The sequence below is a fragment of the Schistocerca piceifrons genome, chromosome 1 (assembly GCF_021461385.2).
Source record: "Schistocerca piceifrons isolate TAMUIC-IGC-003096 chromosome 1, iqSchPice1.1, whole genome shotgun sequence".
In the NCBI taxonomy this organism is placed as follows: Eukaryota; Metazoa; Arthropoda; class Insecta; order Orthoptera; family Acrididae; genus Schistocerca; species Schistocerca piceifrons.
In genome coordinates this window covers 886,008,043-886,025,191 of record NC_060138.1, presented here as the reverse complement: position 1 = coordinate 886,025,191, position 17,149 = coordinate 886,008,043, and the positions used below count along the sequence as shown (strand labels likewise).

The 17,149-nt window shown below is 41.3% G+C and overlaps 1 protein-coding gene across 2 annotated transcripts in view; it reads right to left on the bottom strand.

Annotated features, from left to right (window-relative positions):
* The window catches only part of LOC124792905 (esterase E4-like), a 240,405-nt gene that overhangs the window by 66,809 nt on the left and 156,447 nt on the right, over positions 1 to 17,149 (bottom strand). For both annotated transcript variants that reach the window (XM_047257978.1, XM_047257979.1), the window contains 2 exons: positions 15,442 to 15,617; positions 15,199 to 15,346 (listed from right to left, as the gene is read on the bottom strand). In XM_047257978.1, the coding sequence (XP_047113934.1) occupies positions 15,199 to 15,346; positions 15,442 to 15,617 (324 nt within the window). The remainder of the gene's footprint in view (positions 1 to 15,198; positions 15,347 to 15,441; positions 15,618 to 17,149) is intronic.

Sequence of the window (17,149 nt, the reverse complement as noted above, 5' to 3'; positions counted from 1 at the left end):
ACCATGTCAAACTACTGCAAGGGAGGATCACATTATTGTGCATCAGACACATCATGGCCTTTTCACACCTCCAGCAACCAACTGAGAAAAAGTAATGGACTCCCATCAACAAACTGTGCCATCCCACACTACTGCTTGAAGACTAGCAGCAGTTGGACTAGGGAATTATAATCCCACACATAGGCTACCATTAACGCCACAAAACAAATGCCTGCTTTTGGATTGATGACATGACTAATAAGCATAGACTGCTGATGAATGGTGTCATATTGTGTTCAGTGGTGAATCATAGTTCTGCATAGCCCAAAATGGCCATCATGAGTGTGTATGGTGGCTACCTGGGAGATAGTCCCATTCTTAATGGGATGTTGGTGCTGCTCCCAGTGCCATGGTGTGGGAAACCATATGGTATGAATGACTCCTGTGGCCAGCAAGTTCATCAGATCTGTCCCGAATGGAAAATGTTGGGGCCAGCCTGGATGTCAACTCCATCCCAGTGACTGTATCCAGGATATCAAGAACCAATTACACCAGTTGTGGGCCAGCTTGTATGAGAAGATACAATGGCTTCATGATACCCATCCCAAACAAATCAGTGCATGCACCCAGGCCAGAGTGAGTACAATATAATACTGATAAGTGCACTCACACCGCCAAGGTCTTTGTACATTTCACTCCACATTGCTTTCACTGAAATAACATCACATATCCTCTCAAGCTTTGAAGCCTACAGTCTAGACTGAAGTCTACATGGAATTCTCTTGTCCTTAAATAAATTTTATTCCCTTGAAAACAGTATCAAAAATAGACATTAAAGGTATTATATAAAAAACTCCATACAGACTACCTCATAACAACATAAAATGGAATCAATAGATAAACTAATTACGTAAGTTTGATAGGTATATTTTGTGTTTGGAACTATCTCTGATTGTCTTGATTTGAAGACTGGATTGCTGGCATGTTTTTCTCTCCGCTTGTTGTCTTACATATTTCATTGCTGAGACAACGAATCAACTGTAAGAAAATGTACATTGAGAATACTATAGAGAGTAGATAACTAAATATATGTCAGGGTCTATTGTTTCTGTACATTTACTTCTTATTGATATTTGTTACTAATAATAAAAATCAGTTTCAGCTGAAGTTTGATTTATACAACCACAATAATCAAATATAACAATAAAAGCCATGCAATCCTTACATCCTTGTCTAGAGTCAAAGCGAGGGTCTGTATTCTAGTATGAGGGTCTTTAACAAGTAACCATGTTATATAAAGCAAGAAACTAATGGTTACTATGACATAAAAAAATAAATAAATAAAAAATAAAAAATAATTTATTAGGCACTAGAAGGTTCCTGTTTAGCTGGATGATCAGCTGCAAAGTTCACTAAAAACAACCGCCTCTCCCTATGGCTCATACATAACTATTGTTTTATGATACATATCAATTTAGTAAGCATAAATAGTTTACATTAGTCAAATTATGAAAGGAGTAAGGATAACAATTCACTGTATAACTGAGGCTCTGAGCATCAATTGGCATATAAACAAGACTAAAACTGTTGCTAGGTTTTCAAACACTGTCCTTGTTCAGTGATAATTAGTTCACTCTCAATCTCTCTCTCTTTCTCTTATACATGGCTACTTAGTTTAAGATTAGTGCAGTTAATAATTGTGACGGCTCCAAAATCAGAAAGCATAGCAAGGGAGAAGGAGACTGTATGTCCAATGGCAAGTGTGCTACAACAAGACTATTTTTGGTTGAGCCAGTTCAAATTTATCAATAGTTAACAATATTATGAGAATAAAACTTGTTACTCGCCATATAGCGGAGATGTTGAGTCACAGATATGCACAACAAAAAGACTCACAATTAAAGCTTTCGGCCAGTAAGGCCTTCGTCAACAATACACAAACACGTGCCAACACACACACACACACACACACACACACACACACACACACACACACACTCCAGACAAACTCACACTGACACAAACACAACTCACACATGACTGCAGTCTCAGGCAACTGAAAACACACTGTGAGCATCAGCACCAGTGCATGATGGGAGTGGCGACTGAGTGGGGGTAAGGAGGAGGCTGGGGTGGGGAGGGGGAGGGATAGCATGGTGGGGGTGGTGGGGAGTGAAGTGCTGCAGCCTAGACAGAGGGCAGGGGAGAGTTTGGGATTTTTTTTTGGGGGGGGGGGGGGGGTAGGAGTGGAAAAGGAGAGAAATAAAAAGACTTCGTTAGTCACTGTCCTCACCCATCCAGCTCCTTCCCTGTTCCCATTACAGCACTACACAGCCATTATTCCACCACCACACCCAGTCTTTTTACTTCTCTCCTTTTCCACTCCTCCACCCCTCCCCTCCCCAACTCTCCCCTGCCATCCATTTAACCTGCAGCACTTCACTGTCCAGCACCCCCACCATACTATTCCTCCCCCTCCCTGCACGGGATGTTCTCTGTATCATGGCCACAGCGATGCAGTGCTTACTATTTGCACTAGCTGACTTAGTTATTCAACTATGAGTATTCGCACCCCCACTTCATTGGTGACCCTGCAGTGAACATCAGCAGCCAATAACGTTGCTCAGTGCACTTGGCCTCATCACTCATGTTCTGACAATGGAGCCATCAGATATATATGTTCCTAATGGACTATATGTAAAAGACAGGGACTTCCTTGGTGTTTCATTTAGAGTTTAAAACCAGCAGAAAGAGCAATCATTAAGTGTGAAAAACAAAAGTAATGCTTTTTGTGTTGTGCTGCGGATAAGAGCAAGGACCCTTGTGTACCTGAGCACGGTTGTGACACCTGCTGGCCTCCTAGGCAATTTTGGTAATGAGTGCATACAACCAAGATACTGTACCACAGACTGTTTTGGACAGACACAGTGGCACACTGTTCAATTTTCTCAGACCAGTCATGTCAGGGACATTCCAGCTGCACCTGCTTGTAGCGTAATGCAGGGCACAGCCAGCTAGGCCACACGAGAAGAATCTCCAATTTTCTTCTGCACCACTACTGGACCCAGGGAGCTCATCTGCAGTCATCCTCTGACCCCACATGGCACCACGTCTGTGACTAACTTCAATATACCAAGCGTGGTGGGGGTGGTGGGGAGTGAAGTGCTGCGGCCTAGACAGAGGGCAGGGGAGATTTTAGGATTTTTTTTTTTTTGGGGGGGGGGGGGGGGGGGGCATTTTCCATGACAGCTCCAAGTCTGACACTCTCTTGAGCTGTGTAGGGGAGCACACTTACATCATGAATGATATCATACAGATATCCCCAGTTGATGGCAGATTTTATGCAGCAAAAGCAGAACTGCTGCACTGGCTAGCCAATACAATGGAGCAATTACTATGTCATTTAAAATGAACGATTAGATTAGATGCCAAGAAGCCCTCTTGGAGACACCCTCGCACATCAGTTTTTCCAGACAGTGTGTAAGCCAGATAGTGTGTATGGCAGCTGTGGCATGTTAAGCTACCAACATAGTTACAGGTAGCCACCATATTGCATTAGAACAAACTGATAGAATGCAAATTCATTCTGGCTGATAGGCTTTCAGTTATGTTACAGCACTGATAATATGTGGATTTTCCAGACAACAATAACCAGCAGCATAGCCAAGGATCATGTCATGGCACAAGTTCACAGACAGCTGAGCCAAAATGAGTGTTCATATATGGTACCAAGGATGACACCACCACCAACTACTGTACTGAGATAGCTGTGACCTCCAGCCAGTCAAAAGAAACATGCCGTTGGCCATCAACAACATCCTGCACCTATGCAAGACAAGTGCAGCATCGCCTCTATTGGTTCCACGCACACTTCAGCAATGAAGCACACAATTGCTCACCCTTCTGCAATCACCTAAACTTGAAATTTATTCTGCAGTAGGTGCCCCAGATTGCAGCAGTCATCCAAGCTGCCTACAATCATGACACATTGACCAAACTAATTTTACCCTGGTTCCATGTGGTGATGGCAAACTCTTCATTCAGAGTTACTCAACCACCCAATTCTTCACCATCAACACTGGTTCAAAAGTGAACACCATTCTCTGTGAGAACCATCTAATAGAGTGGAATATACCATATTTTACGGACTATAAGATGCACTTTTTTTTTCGAAAAATTGGCTCCAAAATTCAGGTGTGCCTTATACTCAAAATTAATATAAAAATGTTTACTATTTGATTTGAAATTCACAACAGTCTTAAAATGGCCATATATTCAATGCTACGGGACACCTACCTCTATCTAGTAATACTGGATTCAACTGGCAGTAGCAGTGCACAGATGCAATGAACATGAGTTGTGGGGATTCACAAGCTTGCTAACCCCGTCTCCCTCCCACCCTGCCATACAAACCGAGAACACTGTCTGCCTATGATGTATCATTGCAGTCTACTGTACCAGTGAACTTGAACTGAAAGTGATTTGTGTGATCAGTAATAGTACAATACTTTTGTTAGTAGCTACTTTTGTAATGCAAAAAAAAAAAAAAAAAAAATAAAATAAAAGGTATTCATGTGGTGCAAACTGTAAATTGAAAGTAGCAGCATATGCAGAAGAACATGGAAACAGAGCAGCCGAATGACATTGTGGCCCTCAACCAACAGAAAAAAACATTTGTGATTAGAGGGCTAGTAAAGAAAAACTGAAAAAAATGAGGAAGACTAAATTTGCAAATACAGTACTGAACATAAAATGGCTAGAAGATGATGTATTTAAATAGATTCAAAGACACCATCAAAATGGTATTGGAATTAATACAAAAATGATTCAAATACATGCTTGTAAGCTAGCGCTACAGTGGAAGAGCCTTTAAGGGTTGAGTTGGTTAGTACTACAGGTTTACAGTGTCATGGACTTAGCATGTAAGCCAAAACCAAAATATCTCAGAAAATGCCACAAGAGGGCAAAGAGAAAATATTACCTTTCCATCACTATATTATTCAGCATCAAAAGAAAACCATGTGGAACTAAGTCAAATAGTGAGTATGGTCGAAACTCCTCTGACATTTGATGTGCTGTGAAACAGGTCTGTTGCCATGAAAGGTGCTAAAATTCTAATTATAAAAACTTCACTTGCCAGAGACTGCAGTCATGTGTGCATGAGTTTTGTTTGCATAAGTGCGTTTATGTGTGTGTGTGTGTGTGTGTGTGTGTGTGTGTGTGTGTGTGTGTGTGTGTGTCTGTTGTCTATTTTTGATGAAGGCCTTGCTGGCCGAAAGCTTACTTGTAACAGTCTTTTTGTTGTGCCTATCTGCAACTCAGCATCTCCACTGTATGGTGGCTAGCAACTTTCCTTTTCATAATATCATACATTCCATCCCAGAATTTCCATTGTTTGATTAGCTATAAAAACAAGTGGACATGAAAAAATGCACGACATTGTTGTCCTTCCATGTTGTACTGCTGTTACTAAAATTAATCCAAAGATCATTTTCAAATGCAAAACAATGCCAGTACCTTCTGAAGTACCACCAGATCTTATTGTTAACGTATATCACAAAGGCTGGATGGATGAGGCTGATATGAAATTATGGATGAACAGAGTGTGGGAAAGAAGGAAAGGTGCTTTATTGAAGAAGAGTTCTTTTCTTGTGCTAGACCAGTTTAGTAGTCATTTGAAAAAGTCTTTGAAAGAGAAACTGAGACAGTGAAATACACAACTTGCTGTTATTCCAGAAGGACTTACTTCACAACTGAAACCTGTTGATGACTCGATAAATAAAGTATTTAAAATCTATATGAGAGAGGAATGGAACAAATGGATGATGGATGAAACCCAACACGAATTCATGCTGAAGGGAACCTACAATCAAACAAGTGTGTCAGTGGATAAAACAGTCATAGTCTAGAGGGAGAGAAAACATTATTTGCAAATCTTTCAAGAAGTGCATCATAAATAATGCTCTTGATGGTGGTGAATACAATCTTACATATGAAGAGAACATGGATGATGATGAACAAGGAGAAGAAGAAGAAGAAGAAGAAGAAGAAGAAAGTTCGGATGACGATTTTCAGGGCTTTTAAAGGTCAGTTCGGTTTTATAAACTGACATTTTCTTTTTTAGTCTGTCTTCACAATCTAATAATAAAAGGGGTAAAAATGTTACGTTTTTTTAAAAAATTGCTTAACAATCAAGGTGCATCTTATAGTCCGTAGAGTTTTATAGATCACAAAATATGGTACTGACCTTTGGACTTATTGTTCCAAATGATTCTTCTATTGTGATTTATGCAACTGACATCAGAGGACCTGTCTTAGGGGGAGGTTTTGTTAGACACTAACTCTCTTGATCTGACACACCAAAGGAATGGAGAATCCATGACCAGCACAAATACTCAGCCTCCTAGATAACAGTGCAACTGCGGCTTGAAAGTAGTATGCTGCACTATGCCTGGTTTCTCTGCACAAGTTTGGTGCACTATGTCACAAATTTGCATCAAACTCTTTGCACCACTCAACAAGTAGAAGGGTATTTTTGATGATGTACACTGGCTGTCACAGCCTGTGGTACATCCCATAAACAAACTAATCTAATGGACCAAGTCACAAAGGAATTAAAGACATTACCTGCCAGTGGATGTTGATTTATATCAATGAGGCAAGTTGAAAATCTGTGCCAGACCAGGATTTCAAATGGCTCTGAGCACTATGGGACTTAACTTCTGATGTCATCAGTCCCCTAGAACTTAGAACTACTTAAACCTAACTAACCTAAGGACATCACACACATCCATCCTGAGGCAGGATTCGAACCTGCGACTGTAGCGGTCGCTCGGTTCCAGACTATAGTGCCTAGAACCGCTCGGACACTCCAGACCAGGATTTCAAACAAGGTCTACTGCTTACTATGCAGATGCGCTGACCACTATGCCATCCAGCCACAGTGATTTCCACAGCCACACAAACTACATCTACATCTACATACATACTCTGCAATCCACCATACGGTGCATGGCGGAGGGCACCTCGTACCACAACTAGCACCTTCTCTCCCTGTTCCACTCCCAAAGAGAATGAGGGAAAAATGACTGCCTATATGCCTCTGCATGAGCCCTTATCTCTCTTATCTTATCTTTGTGGCCTTTCCGCGAAATGTAAGTTGGCGGCAGTAAAATTGTACTGTAGTCAGCCTCAAATGCTGGTTCTCTAAATTTCCTCAGTAGTGATTCATGAAAAGAACGCCTCCTTTCCTCTAGAGACTCCCACTGAGTTTCTGAAGCATTTCTGTAACATTCGCATGATGATCAAACCTACCAGTAACAAATCTAGCAGCCAGCCTCTGAATTGCTTCTATGTCCTCCCTCAATCCGACCTGATAGGGATCCCAAATGCTCGAGCAGTACTCAAGAATAGATTGTATTAGTGTTTTATAAGCGGTCTCCTTTACAGATGAACCACATCTTCCCAAAATTCTACCAATGAACCAAAGACGACTATCCGCCTTCCCCACAACTGCCATTACATGCTTGTCCCACTTCATATCACTCTGCAATGATACGTCCAAATATTTAATCGACGTGACTGTGTCAAGCACTACACTACTAATGGAGTACTCAAACATTACAGGATTCTTTTTCCTATTCATCTGCATTAATTTACATTTATCTATATTTAGAGTTAGCTGCCATTCTTTACACTAATCACAAATCCTGTCCAAGTCATCTTGTATCCTCCTACAGTCACTCAACTACGACACCTTCCCGTACACCGCAGCATCATTAGCAAACAGCCACACATTGTTATTCACCCTATCCAAAAGATCATTTATGTAGATAGAAAACAACAGCGGACCTACCACACTTCCCTGGGGCACTCCAGATGATACCCTCACCTCCAATGAACACTCACCATCGAGGACAACATACTGGGTTCTATTACTTAAGAAGTCTTCGAGCCACTCACATACTTGGGAACCAATCCTATATGCTCTTACCTAAGTTAGGAGTCTGCAGTGGGGCACTGAGTCAAATGCCTTCTGGAAGTCGAGGAATATGGCATCCGTCTGATACCCTTCATCCATGGTTCGCAAGATATCATGTGAAAAAAGGGCGAATTGCATTTCACAGGAGCGATGCTTTCTAAAGCTGATGCATGGACAGCAACTTCTCTGTCTCAAGGAAATTCATTATATTTGAAATGAGAATATGTTCAAGAATCCTGCAAGAAACCGATGTTAAGGATATTGGTCTGTAATTTTGAGGATCTGTCCTTCTACCCTTCTTATATACAGGTGTCACATGCACTTTTCTACAGTCACTCAGGACTTTACATTGGGCAAGAGATTCACGATAAATACAAGCTAAGTAAGGTGCCAATGCAGTAGAGTACTCTCTGTAAAACCGAATTGGAATCCCATCAGGACCTGGCGATTTATTTATTTTCAACCCATTCAGCTGCCTCACAACCCCCGGGATGTCTATTACTATGTCCTCCATACGTGAATCTGTACGAGACTCAAACGGTGATATGTTTGTACGATCCTCCTGCATGAAAGATTTCTCAAATGCTAAATTTAAAATTTCAGCTTTTGTTTTGCTGTCTTCTGTTGCCAGGCCAGACTGATCAGTGAGTGACTGGATGGAAGCCTTCGACCCGCTTACAGATTTTACATAAGACCAGAATTTCCTTGGTTTTCAGCGAGATCTTTTGCTAAGGTATGACAGTGGTAGTGGTTAATGCTTTGCGCATCGCTCTTTTTACAGCAGCACGAATCTCTACAAACTTTTGCCTGTCCTCATTCTTCCGATATTTCTTGTACTGCGAGTGCAACTGCCTTTGCTTCCTGAGCATTCTCCGAATTGCGCTGTTAAACCATGGTGAGTCTTTTCCATTTGTAACCCACTTTTTCGGCACATACTTGTCCAATGCGTGATTTACAATGTGTTTAAAATTTGCCCATAATTCTTCCACATCCATCGTACCGGAAGTAAATGAAGTCGATTCATTTACTAAGTGGGATGCTAACAACTGCTTATCTGCTCTTTCTAGTAAGAATACTCTCCTAGCCTTCTTGACCAACTTTTTAACTTTCATAACCATAGTCGTAATGACAACACCATGATCACTAATCCCTATCTCAACACTGACACCGTCGATGAGGTCTGGTCTGTTTGTGGCTACCAGATCTAAACTATTTTCATTATGCGTTGGCTGTCGATTTAGCTGCTCAAGACAGTTTTCGGATAATGTGTTCAAAAGTAATTCACACGACAACTTGTCTGTACCACCTGTAATGAATCCAGAGACATCCCAGTCTATACTAGATATACTACTCTAGCATGCCTCCTGTCAGACCCAAATTCTCAACTTATACTGCACACTCTGTCATAACCTTAATTATATATGTGATGTCTGTTCTTTTGGACATGATCCTGCAGCCACTATGAATTAAGACGCAAAGGAATTAAAGACATTACCTGCCAGTGGGCATTGATTTATATTCTTCCAATCCATATGTGGCATACAGCAAACCAGTGCTTAACAGTATTGGTTAAAAACAGTCTTGCAACCAAGACTGTTTTTAACCAATATTGATTTATATCATTGAGCAAGTTGAAAATTTGTGCTGGACTGGAATTTGAAACCAAGCTACTGCTTACTGTGCAGATGTACTGACCACTATGCCAACTAGACACAGTGGTCACCACAACTGCACAGACCCTAGCACGTCTCCTGTCAGACCCAAAATCCCAGCTTATACCACACACTACTGATGTGTCCCTGCTCATCAGCCTCATTACTTGTGGCATCTCATCATTTCCTATAGGAGTTTAATCTTGGTGTACATCCGTACTGAAGGGATCATTGGCTGTCATCATCTTAATTATATACGTGGTGTCTATTCTTTCAGACATGTCCAGAAGAACGGATACTGTCTTGACCTCGCAGCCACTATTAGTTGAGACACAAAGGAAATAAAGGCATTTCCTGCTATTGGACTTTGATTTATATGAATGGGGCAAGTTGAAAATTTTTACTGGACCAGGATTTGAACATGGGTCTCCTACTTACTTGGCAGAGTGCTGACCACTACACCACTGAGACACAGTGGTCACCACAACAACATAGACTAACCTAGCATGACTCCCGTCAGACCCGAATTCTCAGCTTATACCACACACTACTGATGTTGTGCCCTATTCATTAGCCTCATTACTCCCAGCATCTTGCCAATTCCTGTAAGAGTTCAATCTTGGTACTGTAAGAGTTCAACATTGGTAAGCATACACACTGAAGAGATTAATGGCCACCATTGCCTTAATTATATATGGAGTGTCTAATCTTTTGGACACATCTGAAAGAACAGACACTGCACATATAATTAAGATGATGACAGCCAATGATCTCTTTGGACATGTCCAAAAGAACAGACACCGTATATATCATTAAGGCGATGATGGCCAATGATGCCTTCCTTCATGTCCAAAAGAACAGACACCGCATATACACTATGTGATCAAAAGTATCCAGACACCCCCCAAAACATACGCTTTTTCTTATTAGGTGCATTGTGCTGCCACCTACTGCCAGGTACCCCATATCAGCGGCCTAAGTAGTCATTAGACATCATGAGAGAGCAGACTGGGGCACTCCGCAGAACTCATGGACTTTGAGTGTGGTCAGGTGATTTCCACACTTCTAAACATCCCTAGGTCCACTGTTTCCAATTTATTTATTTATACGTATCCAGAACATAATATATTAAATATAATTTACCATACATAGCATATCATACATATATATTACAAGTATTACAGAGAATATGTGCATATTTATATTCCATGTGCTGCCCAGAACTCCACTGCACAGACTGCCTTATCATTGGCAATAATCAGATCATCCATGGACACAGGTTCTAACTGTTTCCTGCAGCTGAGTAGGTGCTGATGGTCTTGGGGTTCACCACACTCACATAGTTCGTCCCCTGAGGTGTATCCCCATTTCTTCATGTTCTCCTTGCGCTGAGGCACTCCAGTTCTCAGTCTATTGAGTACCTTCCACATCGTGTATGGGAGATGATGACCTGCAGCAAGTTCTTCCTTGGGGTTGTCCCAATATTTCTCTGATGATGAGCTATGCCAGAGTGTGCAGGTGATGTCTGGATTGGTTGCGTTGTTCGGAGAAAACTTTTTCTTGACTTGAGTCTTGGTGTTTGACATTCGCATCCAAACAGGGGGTGTCTCTAATCTGTCTCCTGCTTCTTTCTTTCCACTTCAGCTGTTGTTCTCCTTCGGATGTCTGGATGTGCTACACCCATGAGGTGGTAGATTTTGTCAACAGGGGTTGCCCGCAAGCAGCCAGTTACAATTTGTCCTGTTTTATTTAGGGCAATATTTACCTGTTTGGCATGGCTGGAGTTCTGCCATACAGGTGCTGCATATTCAGCAGTGGAGAAGCACAAACGAGGACAGATGTGCAGAGGACTTGTGGGTGTGCTCCCCAGTTGTTTCCGGTCAGTTTCCTAATAATGTTGATCCTCACACTGACTTTCATTTTTGTATCTGTACAGTGGTCCTTGAAGGTGAGGGACTGGCCCAACTTCACTCTGGGGCACTTGGGGATGTCACAGAGGGTCAGCTGTTGACCTCTTCAGGTTATTCTCAGTTTCCTCCATGCCTCTCTGTTCCATAAGTGAAATGCACACACTTGTGTTTTGGAGGGGTTTGGCTTCAGGTAGTTGCGATCATATTTGTTACATAATGCTACAAGAACATTACACCAGACTGTTTCCAATGTGATAGTGAAAAGGAAGCATGAAGGGACAGGTACAGCACAAAATTGTACAGGCCGAACTCATCTGTTGACTGACAGAGACCGCTAACAGTTGAAGAGGATCGTAATGTGTAATAGGCAGACATCTATCCAGACCATCACACTGGGATTACAAGCTGTATCAGCATCCACAGCAAGTACTATGAAAGTTACGCGGGAGGTGAGAAAACTTGGATTTCACGGTGGCTGCTCATAAGCCACATATCACGACAGTAAATGCCAAATGATGCATCTCTTGGTGTAAAGAGCTTAAACATTGGATGATTGAACAGTGGAAAAACATTGTGTGGAGTGACAAATTGCAGTACACAATGTGGTGATCCGATGGCAGGGTGTGGGTATGGTGAATGGCCAGTGAACATCATCTGCTAGTGTGTGTATTGCTAACAGTATAATTCAGAGGCGGTGGTGTTATGGTGTGATCATGTTTTTCATGGAGGGGGGCTTGCACCCCTTGTTGTTTGTGTTGCACTATCACATCACAGGCCTACATTGATGTTTTAAGCACCTTCTTGCTTCCCACTGTTGAAGAGCAACTCAGGGATGATGATTGCATCTTTCAACATGATCGAGCACCTGTTCATAATGCGCGGTCTGTCGCAGAGTGGTTACACACAATAACATTACGACAATAACATCCCTGTAATGGATTGGGCTGCACAGAGTCCTGACTTGAATCCTATAGAACACCTTTGGGATGTTTTGGAGCACCAATCTTGTACCAGGGCCCACTGACCAACATCGTTAACTCTCCTCGTCGCAGCACTCCATGATGAATGGGCTGCCATTCCCCAAGAAACTTTCCAGCACCTGACTGAAGGTATGCCTGTGAGAGTGGAAGCTGTGATCAAGGCTAAGCATGGGCCAATACCATATTGAATTCCAGCTTAACCGATGGAGGGCGCCACAAACTTGTATGTCATTTTCAGCCAGGTGTCCAGATACTTTTGACCAAATAGTGTATAATTAAGGTGATGCTGGCACTGATCTCTTCAGTGCAGATGCACATCAAGCTCAGCCTCTTACAGGAATTGAGATATGCCACAATAATGATACTAATGAGTGGGGGCACTGTATCAGTAGTGTGCAGTGTAAGTTGAGAATCTGGGTCTGATGGGAGGCATGCTAGGGCAGTCCATGTAGTTGAGCATGACCACTTTGTCCTGATGGTGTAGTGGTCAGCACTCTGCCAAATAAGCAGGAGACCCAGGTTTGGCACAAATTTTTAGCTTGTCCCATTAATATAAATCAATGCCCACTGGCAGGTAATGATTTTAATTCCTGCATGTTTCAATTCATAGTGACTCTGGGATCAAAAGAGTGCCTCTTCTTTCAGAAATGTCCAAGCTTGTCTGAAAGAACAGACACCACATATATACAATTAAAGACTGTTTCATGTAGCTAAATGTTGAATGTGACTGCAAAACTGGATACAAACTTGTACTGCTTGTCAACACTGTAGGATAGTACAGCATACACAGCCAAATACATGGTCAATGAGCAATACTTAAGGGGCATTTCAACATGTTCACTTTGACATAGCCAGACCCAACCCACAGTTGGAATGCTTCTGGTACAGTCTCAGTGCACTCTGTTGACCGGGCCACTTGCTTTGTTGAAGCCATGCCCCCTAACATGACAGAAATTATGGCAGGAAATTTGGTGAATTTATGGATTTCAAATTTTGGCTACTTTGCTTCAAAGAGGACCAACCAACGTCATCACTTCGAGTCAGCACTATTTAGCATACTCTGTAATCTTTGCAGTGTCCAGTGGCACTGCACCACTGAGTATCACTCTCAAAACAATGGGTTGGTGCAGTGCCAGCACTGCATGCCTAAAACAGCACTCTTCTCATGGTGGAAATTCAACAGAATCCTTGTAGCAGATCTTTTAGACATATGCTCTGTTTATTAGGAAGACCTCCATGCTTCATTAGCACAAATCCTATACAGAGAGTCACTCGTCGGACTAACTGACTTCGTATCACCAACACAACCACCAGCAGATAAGGAACTATATACTCTCATCTGTAACAAGAAACAGCATATCGCACACCTCAGAATACCACTTGTGCAGGCACATGGCTCACCCAAAACTTTTGTAGATCATTTCTAAAAGACTGTTACCTGTCAAGTTTTGGGATGATGTGACCTGACCTGCCTTGCAGCCACTATATTCAGGCCCTAGATAGTGATAAAAACAGAGTTAACACCTTTGTCATTCTCCTCTATGGGAAACCAACCACTGTTTCAGTGAGTTGTTATAAACCTGCACGGATTCTGTGGGATATCAGTGACACAAGTGATGAAGGTATAACACATACAAATGCGAATTCTCACACTCGTCAAGAACATATCTTCCCATCTTATTTGTCAAATGAAAACAACACTTTCATACTGAAATTCAATGTGCAGCAATTACAAGCAGAAGACATGACAGTGAAACTGGTTTATGATTTCATCATCATGGAAGTACAGCAAAGGGAGCAGCAGGTAGGTGATGGGTTCCTCTTCAGGCAGTTCACTCACAGCTACAAACTTCCCCATGATGTCAAACTGCACACTTACACAGTCCTACCATCATAGCCATTAAGAAACAGCATTCGCTTCCATGCATGCAGAACGAAGGTTGAAGGTTGGGACAACCGCAACTATGACTCGACTTGCCCTCCACAGCCTAGACACCCCCCCCCCCCCCCCCCCACCTCTACTCCAATGCAGACCAATAGTCACATGTCACATTACAGACTCTAAATATCATCCATATATGGTGTGACTGGTCTTGTGTAGCTCACACTCCCACTCCCAAGGGGGAGTCCCTGTGTTGGCCCCCACCATCAATAATCATAGCAAAGGGAAGTGAGTCTTTTCAGTCAGCGATGGGAGTGGTGTGACAAGAATATTTTTGGTTGAGTCAGTTCACTCTGAACAATAGCTGGTTGCATGGGCTCTTCTCTGTATTGCAGTACTGGCAATACATTATGTATTATCTACACTTGGTGCCTTAGTTATTCCAGCATGAGTATTCCTACCCACATGCACCACATATGCATAATAAATGTTTTACTTTGTTGACATTTGCACTGATATATCGTGCAGCACTGAAGGTACTTCTTCATGATGACCACTGTTGTACATGGACAGAGATGTTCCATATCATGCAAATTGTCTATAACAACTGTAAAATCTTTTTACTTTCCAAACAGCTCCACTGTAAGATACCACAGAATAAAAATGAGGCAATGTAAAATGTTAATATTCTGTGTTCTGAATCTTTCACTCCTTTGTGGATTGTTAATAAGATTTGCTCTATTTCAACAATGGAACTACTTAAATAACAATAAATATAACACCAAAGGAAAAACTATGTAACTGATTTATTTACCATATGGTACTGAAGTTCCTGGGTAGTACACAAAACTGTACCGCCCTGGATAAGAAAATCTGTAGAAATAAACTGGCTCAGTACTTGTGGATGCTATTATACGTGCAGCCCTATCAACACCAAAGTTGATTATTGAGTCTGAATATATCTGAAACATACATATTTTTATTCATGAGTATCTGTGTCAAAATTAACTGAAGATGCTTGTATGTATATATGATTGTGGTCAATAAAACTACTTACATTTCCAAGACCTTCAAGAACAAATTCCGATATTGGTAAATTATGAAGATAAAAATTCCGTATGTTTTGACTTTTGTATGCAGAATTGTGTTCTTTCTTGTACATGAAAGCTAAAGGAGCCACAGAAGTAAAGTTTTCTTGCATTTCAGTTCGCCATGAAGTATTGTTAATGATTGCTGCAAAATACACAATTAAAAACACTGTAGTATTTATCATACACTCAGTTCATAGAGATATATGCTTCACGATAAAATCAATTTTTATTGGCATAAAGTACTAAGTAAGAACATATATACATGTATATATACACCTTTCTCACCCTAGATTGTGATACTGTGGAAAAGGGAAAAGAGATAGGGAGGGAGGGAGAGAGAGAGAGAGAGAGAGAGAGAGAGAGAGAGAGAGAGAGAGAGAGAGAGAGAGAGGGGGGGGGGGGGGGGGAAGAAAGAAATGAAGAAGTTGAAAAATGATAAGTGGTTTATTGTTGTCACCCATAGTTGATACCGTAAAAACACATAAGTTCACTTGTCAACATTCATATGAGGAAAATGTAGTGGAAGGATACAGCAAAGCTTTTTCATGATAGATGTCAGTGTTAGGTATCATTAGAAAACTTCACAGTTGAAAAGAGATGCAATATATGAACATTAAGGCTCACTAAGTTGAAGTTTGAAGAGATCTGAGTTATAACTTGCTGATCATTGAAACTTTAAGAAGTTAGAGTAATATAAAAAGCTTAATAATTCCACTTTCTAGAAAGTAGGCAGAGTCACACATATGGTGGAAATTTTCTACAGTTGAAGACATGTACTAGTCAATTTCTTCCTCTGCTTTACAATACATCTGTCAGACACATCAGTTTGAATTAGCTTTTTGTCTTTTGAGATTTATCCTTGTCCTTCTTTCAATCTCCTATTTTGCAAATGTCTTCATTCCTCTGCCTACAACATTTGTCCTGGATCTATTTTTGTTCTACAATCCACTGGTGGCCTCAGTTTTCAATTCAGATGTTACCTTGTTGTGTGTGTGTGTGTAATCTTATGGGACTTAACTGCTAAGATCATCAGTCCCTAAGCTTACACACTACTTAACCTAAATTATCCTAAGACAAACACACACACCCATGCCTGAGGGAGGACTTGAACCTCCGCCAGGATCAGCCGCTCAGTCCATGACTGCAGCGCCTTAGACAGCTCGGCTAATCCCGCACGGCTTACCTTGTTGTAGTTCTCTGTTTTCTGTGCCCTGTATTCTTTCAGATCCATGTATCTTTTGGACCCAATTCACTTTGTTTTGCTACTCACATAAAACTATAGTATCTGTTATGTCAGTCTTCCATGATCCATTCTCCAAAAATGTTTGAAGAAAATTGCTGCCATAGCTTCTTTTTTCAGTGGACCAGTCTTTCTCTATTCACCTAGGAACTGAAATCTCTTCACCATCTGAATTCTCCCTGCTTCTAATGACCTCCATCTAGGAAATGTCCTGATGTTCATCATTCAGTGTGTTCTTCTAATGGAGATATTTTAATCCTGCTTTATATGTCTATCACTAAAGATGAGATAACAACAATATTATAAAAATGACAGAGTGCTACTCAGCACACAGAGAAGGCACTACATCACAGACAGGAACAATGAAAGTACTGCTAAACATTAAACTGACAGACAAAAAGAGTGTTCCTTCAGAAACAGAAAACACATTCACA